This window comes from Mus pahari, chromosome 13 (genome assembly GCF_900095145.1).
Source record: "Mus pahari chromosome 13, PAHARI_EIJ_v1.1, whole genome shotgun sequence".
NCBI classification, from domain to species: domain Eukaryota; kingdom Metazoa; phylum Chordata; class Mammalia; order Rodentia; family Muridae; genus Mus; species Mus pahari.
Window position 1 is genome coordinate 81223611 of NC_034602.1, and position 13202 is coordinate 81236812.

At 43.5% G+C, this 13202-nt stretch overlaps 1 protein-coding gene across 1 annotated transcript in view; it reads right to left on the reverse strand.

The window, feature by feature from the left end:
• Positions 1 to 1604, reverse strand: part of Ccdc158 (coiled-coil domain containing 158) — a 53745-nt gene extending 52141 nt beyond the window's left edge. Inside the window, exon 1 of the mRNA XM_021210336.1 lies at positions 1538 to 1604. Coding sequence (XP_021065995.1) covers positions 1538 to 1604 — 67 coding nt within the window. The remainder of the gene's footprint in view (positions 1 to 1537) is intronic.
• Between the last annotated feature and the right edge of the window lie 11598 nt (positions 1605 to 13202).

Consider the following 13202-nt stretch of genomic DNA (forward strand, 5'->3'; position numbering starts at 1 on the left):
AGCACGTGGCCACACAGGAGAACGAATAGGAGACAGGCTGGGCGAGCACGTGGCCACACAGGAGAATGCATAGGAGACAGGCTAGGCAAGAGGGTGAGCACGTGACCTTGGAACTGAAGCGCCTTCGAGTTTGTAGGAGTGACAACCAAGCAGTCTGGAGAACAGGAGAGACGGGACACTCAAGAGTGGAAGCATCACAGTAAACACCAGTGGGCTTGAGACAGCTGAGATGTCCTGGGAGGAGGAAAGCTGCTGCCACATCCAAGGATGGAAATATGGACCGTGAAGAGCCTGGGAGTCATTCTTTGGAGTGTGGATCTCACTTAGTATGGTATAGTTTTAAAACTGGGAAGAAACCTGGTCAAGGGAAATATTTCTCTGTGGCATCAGGACCCTGCTGAGGTAGGAGACCATGACTATTAAGTGGCAGACTGGTAAGAGATCCATAGCAAAAATCTTCCAGCAGCTCAACACAAAAATGGAGATATTAGCTAGACTGATAAACATCTGGGTGGTTTCTGTGAGAATGCAGAATGATAAAGGGGCAAGGGACTGGCATGCACACAGAAGAGTGGTAGTTTAGGGGTAAACAGCAGAGTCTCTAACAGCTGTTGCCAAGCTTTGCAGTATATCAGGATCACTTGAGAAACGTTAAAATAATATAGTTGTACCTCAGCCCCACTCTGGACCTACTGAATCAGAATTTGCAAATGTGAATCTAAGACATTTCAATGTTTAAAACTGAGAAGGCTAAGGTTGGGCAGTGATGACATGGTTGAGAGCCACTACTTTCATTAGGCAGGAAAACAGAAGCTCCATAGTCATAACAATATAGGAGAGAGCTGAGGTAAGAGCCTCATCACGGAAGTCTAACCCTTGCTCATAAGACGTGTGCATAGGGATAAGAAGGGGCTAGAGGGCTCAGTAATTAAAGCACTTGTTATTCTTGCAGAGGACCCAGGTTTGGTTCCCAGGACCCAGATGGTAGCTCACAACCATCTGTAACTCCAGATCCTTCAGATCTGATACCCTCTTCTGACCTCAGAGGGCACCAAGCACACATGGGGTGCACAAACATACCTGTAGGCAACACTTGTACAAGTAAAGCAAATCTTAAACAAACAAACAAAACTTTAGAGGCCAAGAAGTTGTGCACCTAGGATCTTTAGGCCACCAGGAATCAATGTTAATAAGAATGATGCTATACCTAGAGGGAGACAGACGATCTGACATGAGCTGAGTTAACAAGAAACACTGGAAAAAGTGAAGATATGAGGGAGACAGTTGCATCAGCACCGAAACCATTTAGATAAAAGATAATGGAAACATGCTAAAACCAGATATGCTCAGTTACCAAGCTAGGTAATCTATAACTTAAAAACAGAATTATAAACAGCACAGTAGACATTCACAACTAAGTTCTGTGCCTTGCAGTTAAAAACAAAGCATACTAAAAACTAGGAGCCAAGGTGGTTATTATGAAGATTGTTTGATCTGCATCCCCCAACGCCGTTTTGGTTTTAGAAAAGGTGCATACCTCCTTTGGATATGATGCCACTTGATAAAAGATCTTCATTTTTGGATTCACAAGCTTTGGATTCCATGTTAACTATTTCCTACCTCTTCTTAGAGATCTTGAGAAGTGAGTGCTTCTTAGGATCATTCAGTTCTTGTCTATGAGAGATAAAGCATTCACTCCTTATTACGATCTTATTGAAAAAGCTTATAGGGAAACAGGGGCAGTCTTTGTTAATGCTTTTGACATTTTCCTCTAGAAAAATAGTTATGAATATGGAAATATCTTATTGTTACATAAAACTGATGTGCAAGTCCAATTTTATTGTAAAACTTGACTTTAAGACCAAAGCAGTTTTTGTTACTTTTGTCTGAACAGGGTCACCTAGACAAACAAGGTATTCTTGGCGGCTTAGAATTCACTGTGTACACCAAGCTAGCCTTGAATCACAGAGATCTGCCTGCTCCTGCTCTTACGTGTTGGGATTACAAGTGTGCTCCTCCATGCCCAGTCTCCAAAGGGTTACCAAAGAGAAACTAAAGATTAATACATTAGTTATTATAACTAGTGATCTGACTGGGGGCAGTTATTCTTTCAATGTCTTATAAAATTGTGGTGCTAAATAATAGAAATTATCTCCCTAACAAAGACCTCAAATCAGCAAATTAGATATCATTAATAAAAGCTGAAAAACTTATTTGATGTTAAATAATATTTATGGTTTTATATTTGATCAAGAAGTTGCTACTAAGTTTGGAAAATAATGATGGTGGCCTAATTCCAAATTTCTTATTTTTCCTCAAACAAACAAACAATCAAGATGGAAACCAACTAAACTATGTATATTCCACATTGTCAGTACTCTAAAGACAAAATACCTTCAAATATCTAGAAATAGAGGAGTTCTCCCTCCTGAGGCAGTTCCCACCAGCCTGCTGTGAAGCACTTCTGTGGAGAAATGGGAGAAGCAAAGGGAAAGACTTCAAGGTGCAGAGGGGAACGGAAACCAGTGCAGACAACTGCACTCTGAGACAGTGAGACATCAGAAGCCAAAACACTGAGCCCACATGGGCCCTGAGTATGGCTACCAGTCTCAGAGCAGCACTGTGAGGAGAATACTTCAAACGAGGTAGCTTTCCCTGGAGATGATAGGCTAAAGGGAAGAAATGATGGAAGAGGGGAAATTAAGGACCCAGTAAGGAACAAAACAGAGGGCATTGGACATTCCCTCTACACCTCCCACCCCTCCCCCACCATTACCACAAAAGCTACATAGAAGAGGGCATGTGCAGCCCAGCAGCCCTGTTCTGAAAGGAAGCGAACAAAAGCAGACCATCCCCATACAGAATGCACACAAAGATCAGATAATGTGCAGAGTCTTTTCTGCTGGTCAAGTCTCCTCCACCAAACAACAGAAGTGAAGCCAAAGACAATTATTCCATGAAACTTCAAAGTAAACATTCTCAAGCAAGTATATACACCCTCATAATGACAAAATAATTTTAAAATAAAAAGTAAAGACAAGATACCATGCAAGTAAACAGCAAATAAAAGACACCTAGTAATTTCAGACACTACAGCAATGTGACCAGCAGATGACAAAATTTCAGCCAAACAGCAGTTGTGAGCCTGCAGCTGTTGTGAGGAGACTGCACTCACTACTCACTGAAGGATATGCAAACTGGCCCACACAAACAATTCTCTGAGGTCTCGGAGCATAGCAGAGCGGTGCCTTGCTAGGCCAGCACACCACCGAGGCCCTGCAGAGCCACCACTGCAGCAGGTTAATGTGCAAGGTTTGGGACAGGCTCCGTGCCTTCTACTGAACGGCACTTGTGCCAGAATGGAGACCGTTTCTGTGGGCTACACTAAAACTCACGGATGTGGGTACAGGTTATACCCACACTCCCCCCAATAAGAAAGTATGGAAAAGTGAGCTCAGTTGGTAGTGTACCTGCCTGGAAGGCACGAGGTCCTGACTAAGCCCAGTCCCATACAGCCTCCCGTCCCCAGAGTAAGCGCAACAACATAGGATTGGGGTATCTTTACTTTACAGCAGCCAGTTCTTTACAAAGATGTTTGGTACCTCTATTTGGCATGGCTGCCAGTTATTTTGTAAACTTTAGAATAATGAAGTCTGTATAGAGCAAAACAAACAAACTTTAAAACCCCCAAACCAACAGCTCCCTGCATTTTAGTCTGCACTAGTTTGGAATGACCATATCCTCATTTTGATCAGAGATTTCATGTTCCTTCACCTTGTGACACTTACATTAGAACTGAAATACTCTAATTTTAGGCACTGATTTGTAAAATCATTGAGGATTTCTGGAATTGAAGGCCTTTTCCTCAGGAAACCATACAATTATTGAGTTCTGCATTTGGATAATTTGAGGATCATAACATGAACTTAAAAATCTTTTTTTTTTCAGAAATTTGTAGCATGAATGCTTTTATTTTTCATTTATTTCTTTATTTTTGTCGTACTGGGGAGCATGGTACACATAAGGCAAGCTCTCTGTCACTGTCACTGAGCTACATCCCCAGACCTACAAGGATCTTCTTCAGATCTGAGTGAAATACAGAGGTGAGGTCTTGGCTTGTTCTGGGATTGCCCAAGGTCTATTACAAACACTGCAGCATCATTTAAAATTATACATATGATCACACTGAAAAGAGCCTTAAAACTGGCAAAGGCAGTCATGGCCGGAATGCTGCAGAAAACGCCTTGGAAATGGAACCCCACATACTAAGCCTTTCGAAGATCGTCTGTAGGTTTTAGTGCAGCTGAGCTGAAGTGCTCAGAGACATCCTCTGAGTACTTACTCCTCCTCCTTGGACTCCTTTCCTAGAGTAAACAGTCTCCATCTCCACTTCTTTCCTAAGGACTCTTGTTACGGTGGACTCTTATTAAAGTGGACCTGACTATAATAGAACATCTCTAGAGCAAGCTGATTTACAGTTAAGTCCAACTTTGCTTGGCTATGTTACTTAAAAGTAGGTCTATTCAGGTTCCCAGATCTATCAACTAGTGATTCACACTTACAATGATGGACTATTCTATCTTCCATAGAAATTTAAGACTGGGGATTTCACAGGGTTGGTGTACACTCCCCTAAGAGCAGACTGAAGGTATAAGGAGAGTACAGTGAACAGCACTTACTGACAGTGTTTGTTTAATTAATTACCATCTGCTTAGTAACATCACACTGATGTGCATTTTATTCTCAATCCCACTCTTTTTCCCTAGCAGCTGTCATCAAGAAAGCACTACCTCTGTAATCTTGACAACACTGGACATCTCTAAGATTATGATATGATATGATATGATATGATATGATATGATATGATATGATATGATATGATATGGAGGTGGTGTGCTTACTTCACAAGAGCAAAGGTTAACTGGAAGAACTCATGTATAAGCCCTCCTATACAGGATCTGCCTCAAAATATATGTGTACAACACTACCTAGTAGGGTAGTAATAACATGAATTAGAATGCAGTGTTTATAATTTGGGCTGTGTACAGCAACTTACTGCCCCATAATAAATGACTTTATCTTTCTATTTATTCAGAAAGAAGATACAACATTTATATAAGTCCATGAACACACAAAAAAAAGTAGAATTGACCTGGTTTAACTAAATATAAACACGGGGCTATTGTAATATAATACAGAAGTTGGCTGTTTAGATCAAATGTCATCAGTACATCCCAGATGGCAGAAAGCTAACACTGAAGAGCACATAACCCAGCTCGAGAAAGCTTCATACTGTTGTGTAACGATTAGAGTACAGGTATAGCTTCTAGCTCTGAGCTTCAATTTCCATCTACACCAAATGAGATGACCTCTGAGCTTTTCAAACCTTTTCTAACCAGCCAAAGCTAGGAACTCTTCTGGCCCTAGCTACCAAAACCTCTCTCAGGTCCATGAGATTCATCCGTGAAAGCAGAGCTCCACTAAACCCTGTCTGAAAGCCACAGATACAACGCTCGTGTTGCTTTTCTCCTTAGACATTCCAGGTTAGCTACTCATCAAGTTCAATGACTCACATTCTCAAGACAGTTAACCGATAATTAGTAAAATAAGAGATACCTTAATTTCTGGATATTCTTATTTTCAGTTACTTCTATTAACACCTGAAAAATGAAATTTGCTTATTAATATATTTCATTGACTAAAATTTACTGTTCCCCAAAAGTTCAACTTATAAATTTTTAACATTTAAGGTTTTGAAATACTTGTATATGACAAGTTTATTTCTTTATTATGTGTGTGTGTGTGACAGCAGAGACGTGTGTGTACCATGGCCTGTGTGTGGAAGTCAGAGGACAACTTTTTGGATGGAGTCAGTTCTCTCCTTTCATGTGAACCCAAGTCCCAAGTGTACATACACAGCATGGGCTTCTCTGCAGTGTTCAAGCTGGGGACTTGCTGAGATGACAGTGGATGACGCCCTTGCCTGGGCAAAGCATTTGACTAGTGCATCTCTAAAATTTCCAACATCCCATGATTTCCTACAGAAAATTCACAAAAAGACACTTTTTATGGCTAATTTTAGTTAGCGGCAAATGCAGAGAATGAATCTGTTTAATCTGTTGTCTTGGATAAATTTTAATGCATTTCACTGTGCTTATCATCTCTACATATGTCTTTGCAATTTCATTAAATCTATGTTATCTTAAATTAAATTCTCATCTGCCCACTAAACCTGCTTTTCAGAGTTCTTAGCTATTGATGCTATGACCTTCACCTACTGAGTTAGACAAGCTAGTATCCTCCACTATTCTTCAACTATCTAAACTAACACATACAACAACTACAGCAAATACAGTGTATTTTGCTGAGTCTGTCTCTGTCACACGGTAGCGTTCAGGAAAGACATATTAGATGTGGTAAGTCACCGGGCAAGAATCCTTGAATGATCGAACTTTAGTTCTATTAATTTTTTTTTAATGCTCTCATGAACTCTCACCAGACCCACTATAAAATATCTTAAAAAGTATCCCTTGTTTCCCTTAAAATCAATGTTATTTTCCTGTCTTGCTCCAACAGTAGTGGGCAAAGCCCTTCACCATCTGACCTAAGCCCCTCTTCCACAGCCAGACACCGTACTCTAATGCAAGTCCCTCTTGCTATGTCCTAAGCATTGGTCTTTTCATTCTTTCTTTCTTCCCTAGCAACAACTTCTAGGCTTCAGTTTAAAGGGTACAGAGAAAGAGGTTCAATACCATGTTTGATCCTATGATCTTGAAAACTGATGTGCTAATAAGAGAAAGGAAATGCCTCTGAATAATTTAATTGGTGTGTTTGGAACACAAATATAGTTTAGCTCCTCTTCTCATATCTAAACTGATAAGCTTCAAATAAGTAATCCCTGCACTGTCTTACAGTTTTATTGCTTTGAAGAGACAACATGACCAAGGCAACTCTTATAAAGGAACACATTTAACTGGGGCTGATTTAGTTTCAGAGGTTTAGTCCATTATCATCATGGCAGGAAGCATGGCGACATGCAGGCAGACATGGTGCTGAAGAAGCCAAGAGTTCTACATCTTGATCTGAAAGCAGCCAGGAGACTCTGATTCCACACTGGGCAGGGCTTGAGCATAGGAGGCCTCAAAGCCCACCTGCACAGTGACACACTTCCTCCAACAAGGTCACACCTCCTTCAGTAAGGTCACACCTCCTAATAGTGCCACTCCCTTTGGCCAAGCATTCAAACGCATGAATCTATGAGGGCCAAACCTATTCATACCACCATATGCACATGAAACATTTTACACAAAGCCTCACAAAGAGCAAGCATTTGATAACAATTATCTTTAATGGCATTTGGGTAGTTTACATAAATACAGTTTCTATTACTACCAAGGATAGAGCTGTCTTAGATCAAGACCAACTTAAGTTCTGCCTTGTGAACTTATAATGGGGAAAGTGAAACACTAACGAAAATAAAGCAAAAGTATAATCTTCAAAATTTTCAGTTAAAATATATACGACTTTGGAGATTCTCCTGGTAAAATGAAGAAAACCATCAGAACAGCAGCACATCAGGAGATGGATTAGAACTATATTAGAGTAGGTTCTGCGGTGGTTTGATTTGAATAATACTTCTTAAAACACCACACACAAAAGTGAGAAGATCAGTGAGGCTCCAGTGTGACTGTGGGGGGAGAGGCCTGCTCATGGACATTACGTGCACATGTGCTTAAAGGACAGTAGCTCACTGGCTCCGTCTGGATACCCTGAGAAATTGGTGAAGCTGGCAAGGCTGAGGTACATGGCTCCTTCAAGGGCTTTGGGACTTGCTGTAACTACTGGCACTGAAGGATTTGTAACCAGGGCGCATGCTCCTTCAGCAGCGGTGTGGAGAGTACTCAGAGTGGGTGTGAGGCTTGTTAGGAGGCCCTTAGAGAAGTCCAGTCTAACTCTAAAGTAGGTCAAAGCTCAAAAGGGACCAGGACTGGTGCTGGTCTGGTCAGGGGCCAGCTATAAATGGGGAGGAGGGCCGGGCGGTGATGGCACACTTCTGTAATCCCAGCACTCGGGAGGCAGAGGCAAGTGGATTTCTGAGTTCAAGGCCAGCCTGGTCTACAGAGTGAGTTCTGGGACAGCCAGGGCTACACAGAGAAACCCTGTCTCGAAAAACCAAAAGAGAAAAAAAAATGGGGAGGAGGACTCTTTCTTGGATGATGAACATGTTCTAAAACTGAATGGTATAGCTGACTACACAACTCTGTAATTTATTGAAAATTACTGGTCTGTATACTTACAATAGGTAAAAGTATATAACATATGAATTATACCTCAAAAGGCAGTTTCAGGAGGACTAATGAGGGGGAGTGGGAGATAGCTGCCTGGGTCACAGAAGTGGATCAGTAGAACCCTGGAACAGCAAAAACCTCGTCACCCTTATTGCCTTCGGGTCAGCCAGGTTGCTATCCTCTTCCCATGGAAGCACTCTGACCTTGAATACCCAGGAGTCTCCAGCTTTTCTCTAATAGACATCTGGTAGAAATCCAATAATGGCTAAGAAGTATATCTATGCTAATTTTTAACATTTCGTTTTTTATATTTTTGATAATTTCATATGTGAGTACCACATTTAAGTACTTTCTAGCCCTCCTTCTCCTGCCTACAACTTGCCCCATGTTCCCCCAACTCCTCTCAAATTCATGACCTCTTCTCTAAATATTATTGCATATACAAATACACACACCTATACATACACACATGTATATACATACAACCTGCTGAGTCCATTTGGTATTGCTTGTATTTGCATGTGTTTTGGGCTGACCATTTGTGACTGGAAAACCTCTCAGGGGCCTTGTTCCTGGAACAGGCTGATTCTTCCTCTCCAAGCAGCTATTAATTGCCTGTAGCTCTTCATTTAGGGATGGGGCCTTGTGAAATTTCTCTCATCCACATTGGCATGCCAACAGGTGTTGTCATTGTGTAGGTTTTGTTTAGGCAATCATATATTTGAGATTTCATGGATACAGCTTCTCTTTCATATATAGAAGACACAATTCCTGGTCCTCTAGCTATTACAACCTTTCCACCCCCTCTTCATGGATATTCCCTGAGCCTTAAGTGTAGGGGTTGTACTGTAGATGTGTCAAGAGGGGATGAACACCTCAGTCAGTTGTTCTCTGCATGTCAACCACCTATGGCTTTTTGTAACAGTCTCAGCTGCAGAAAGCAGCTTTTTTTGATGAGGTGTGAGAGATACACTTATCTGAGTAGAAGGATGAGCATCTAGAACACAGAAAGCATACTGATACTGGTTTAGCAAAGTGGTAGGTTCTCCCCTAGGGTCCACAACCTCGCCAGTCATGGGTAGCTGACGAGGTTTTACAGTAACAGGTATAAATTCCCTTGTATTGAATGGGCCTTAAATCCAATTAGACAGCTGTTGGTCAAGACATGAGGCCACTACTACACTACTAGGTTATCTTGTCATGCTTGTCACTGTTCTGATGTGTCACTTTCTCCTTTGCTCTCTTTAGCAAAAATAAACAGTGATGTATCAATTGAAAAACAGAAGCCTTAAAATTGGCTTAAATGGCAGCTTAACCCCTCACTGTGCAACACTATATTCTTTCTTATAGACTCCCTATTCATTCTCTTAAGATTTATAGAATTCAAGAAAATATAGTGACTCCAATACTATACCCACCACCATGTCAGCTATAGTTTTAAAGTGTTCATTCATGCAGGGTTCTGTGTGACTTAGGTGTACTGCTCTGTCTATTTAGTGTCCATAGTGACTGAAGCAAATTACCACAAACATAGCAGCCAGAAACAACATATCTCTTCCTTCGTGGTTCTGGAGGTGATCGTTCTGTATCAGTCTCCAAGAACTTGAAAGCAAGCTATGGACAGGTTCTACATCTCCTCCAGTCCATTTCGCATCTATGTTGATCACCACCATTCCTAGATTTAGCCACATTGCTCTAGTCTCTGCCTTTGGAGTCTCATCATCTTCCCCACTTCCTTCTGCTTCTCTATGATCCGTGAGTTTGCATTGAGGGCAAACATAATTTAAGATGATCCCTCCCTTCCAAGATGTCGGCGTTGAGGCTAGAGAGATGGTTCCATAGTTAAGAACACTCATTGCTCTTGCAGAGGACCTGGGTTTGGTTGCCTGTACCCATACAATAGTATTTATACCACCATCAGTAACTACAATTCCAGGGAATCTGATGCCCTTTTCTGACCTCTGTGAGAATCAGACACTAGCATGGCATGCATGCATACATACAAACATACATACATACATACATACATACATACATACATACATACATACATACTTGCAGGCAAAACACTCATACACAAAAATAAACCTTTCTCAAAAACACTTCCAGGCTCCAGAGATTAAGAGCTAATTTTTTAGGTGGCCAGTATTCAGATTACTGTGCCATACAGTTAACCCCATGCACTGTGGAGACAGGTGGTTAGAAAAAGGCCCTTTTAAATAGACGCTATAGGTTTGTTTGTTTTTGTTTTTTAAATCAGGGTCTCTCTACATAGCCCTGGCTGGCCTGGAGCTCTCAATGGAGACCTCACAGAGATCTGCCTGCCTCTGCCTCCTGAGTGCTAGAATTCAAGGTGTATACCACCACACCAGCTCTAGATTCTAGAGTTTTAAAGTGGATCACTCTAATACAGAGTCACACCTGAAACTAAAACAGCAAGCAAAGGCCTTGAAGATCCATCAAATAAATCTTTAACCACTACATTTAGAGGGTAAATAGCACTATGACATGAAATCTATTTCACACTCAACTAAAATGAACAGGTAACGGATGGCTAGGCCTTAAGAGCACTTGCTGCTCTTGTAGTGAGTAGGTCCAGTGTTTAGGTCCCAGCACCTACATGGCTGCTCAAAACCTTCTGTAAGTCCAGTTCCAGGGGATCCCACAACCCCTTCTAGCTACCACAGGCATCAGGCACCCACATGGTGCCCTTACACACAGGCAGGCAAAACACTAAATTAACATAAAATAAAATACATCTTTAAAAAAATAAAAAAACGTGGCACAGAGGCTGACATCTTAGATCTCTGCCTCAACTCTCCCACCCCATAGACCACATTAGCAGTCCTGCCTAACTCACCCTCTGGGAAGATTCAAAACTCTGGACCTTTTCTCTTATATAGTTATCAGTCAAAACACACAGAGGAACAGCCCACACCACTTGTCTTCTGCATTCCCATAACCTTAAAGCCAACTTGACACTTAACAGGAACAATGCCTAGGACAGCTCCAGTGGGGACTTCTGCCAGTGTTGTGGGAAAGACAGCTGTTGTTGCTGAGGTGGAAAGTCTAGGACCTGAAGTGGATTATCAAGAGGCTCCAGTCACACAGTCTCATGTGGGACGAAATACTGGTGACAGCCCGAGACTCCACTGTCTGTCCCCATGGTTTCCCATCTCTTCCAGAGGTTCCCAGGAGCCAGGCCGGAACAGAAGGGAGCAGGAAGCTGTCCTGTTGGACCCAAGGAATTCTGCAACTGACTCCGCAGTCATGAAAACCCAGGTTTCCTGCCACTGTCCCTGGAGAACTCTCCTAAAACAGCTATACAAAGTAATTGGGCTGCTACCACGTGTGAACATAAAGGCCATGGAAAGTTCCAGAAGGAACAGGAGTCGATCCAGGTCCTCAGGAGAACGACCCTGCCCTGTATCCCGAGGCGCACTCCGTCCCCATACCTGCTAACACCACCTAGTCCTAAGAGACCGGCCGCATGTCCACGGGGGCCGCGGCCGCACCTGCGCGACCCCGCCGGCTCCCACTGCGCCCGAGACCGCGACCCCGCGCAGCTTCCTTACCGCGGCACCCGACCGGCCACCTGGAGACCTCGAGCTCCCTGCTGCTGCGGAGCGCAAGCCTGGTCTGACAGTTGGCGGCGAGGAACCTAGGGAGAAAGGGGGCGGGGTGTGAAGGAAGGGCGGGGCGTAAGGAGGGCGGGGCGTGAGAGAAGTGGGGAGACTGAGAGACGAGAAAAGGCGGGGCGTGAGGAGGAGGGCGGGGCGTGAGGAGGAGGGCGGGACCGGAGAGGGGAACGGGGAGGCTGAGGCAGCAGAAGAGGGGCGGGGCCTGAGAGAGAACGCCGGCCATGAGGGGGGCGGAGCAGGCCGCCTGTAAGACCTTGCCCCCGACTACTACGTGCTCCCCCTCCCCTACCCCGTCGCCAAGGCAACCAGGCGGGCCTAACAAGCCACATTGCTTTCCCTACTGCCCTGCAACCCAGCTCCTTAGCTAGCCTCACTCTCCTGTTGTCCTCACAGAGGCCCCACCAAGATCCTCCCAGCTACCAAATGGCACAAATCCTGTTACCTGCGCGCTGAGGGGGGTCAGGCTGACACCCTTATTCACCTCTGCAGTCTACTCCCCCTACCCCACCCCCAGCCCGGCCTGTTCAAGCTAACAGAATAACTTGCATTTTTCAGCCCGCCTGTGCTTAGCCTGTGCTTTTAAGTTGCACCTCCGTCCGGACTGCTTTTTCAAGTTCAGAGTTCTCAGGGTAGCTGACCTTTCTGCCTGCGGAGAGCTGTTTCCTCCACTGTGCTTCGGTTACTCTGTCGTTAACTCTTAACGCGGAATTTATCGGCTTGAGATTGTACAGTCCGACTCCTGTGTGCTGTTCAAATTAGCATCCCAATGAGAGTTCCAAAGAGACAGAAGATGAGAAATACAACCTGTAGCGTTTGTTGTTGTTTTGAAAACAGAGACTCTATGTAGCCCAGGCTGGCCACAAACTTGGAACCCTTCTGCCTTAGACTATGCTCTTACAGGAGTGTATATAGATCAACTTTTGCTTTTGTAGAGCCCTAATTTTAAGAATTCCCTAAAACTTGTTCCCTAGATCATTAGGAATGTGGCTAGTAAAGAGNNTTTNTTCTCTTAGGGCAGCTGAAGGTCTTCTGTTCCTCCACCTGACAGCTAGCTAGNCAATTATCTCAGTTGCCCCAGCCAGGCACCCATCTTCCTATGTTTGAAACCAAAAGAAATATTCAAAGGCTCAAGGCCGAACACTGTAAAGATGGAGCCCACCCGGCCGCTGAGACTGAGACTAACAAGGCCATACAGATAAGGGAGTGCTGGAGCCAGCTGGGGCTGTCAAGGTTAGCTCATAAACTCTGCCAAGGAGGCATCTCACCCCGGTTC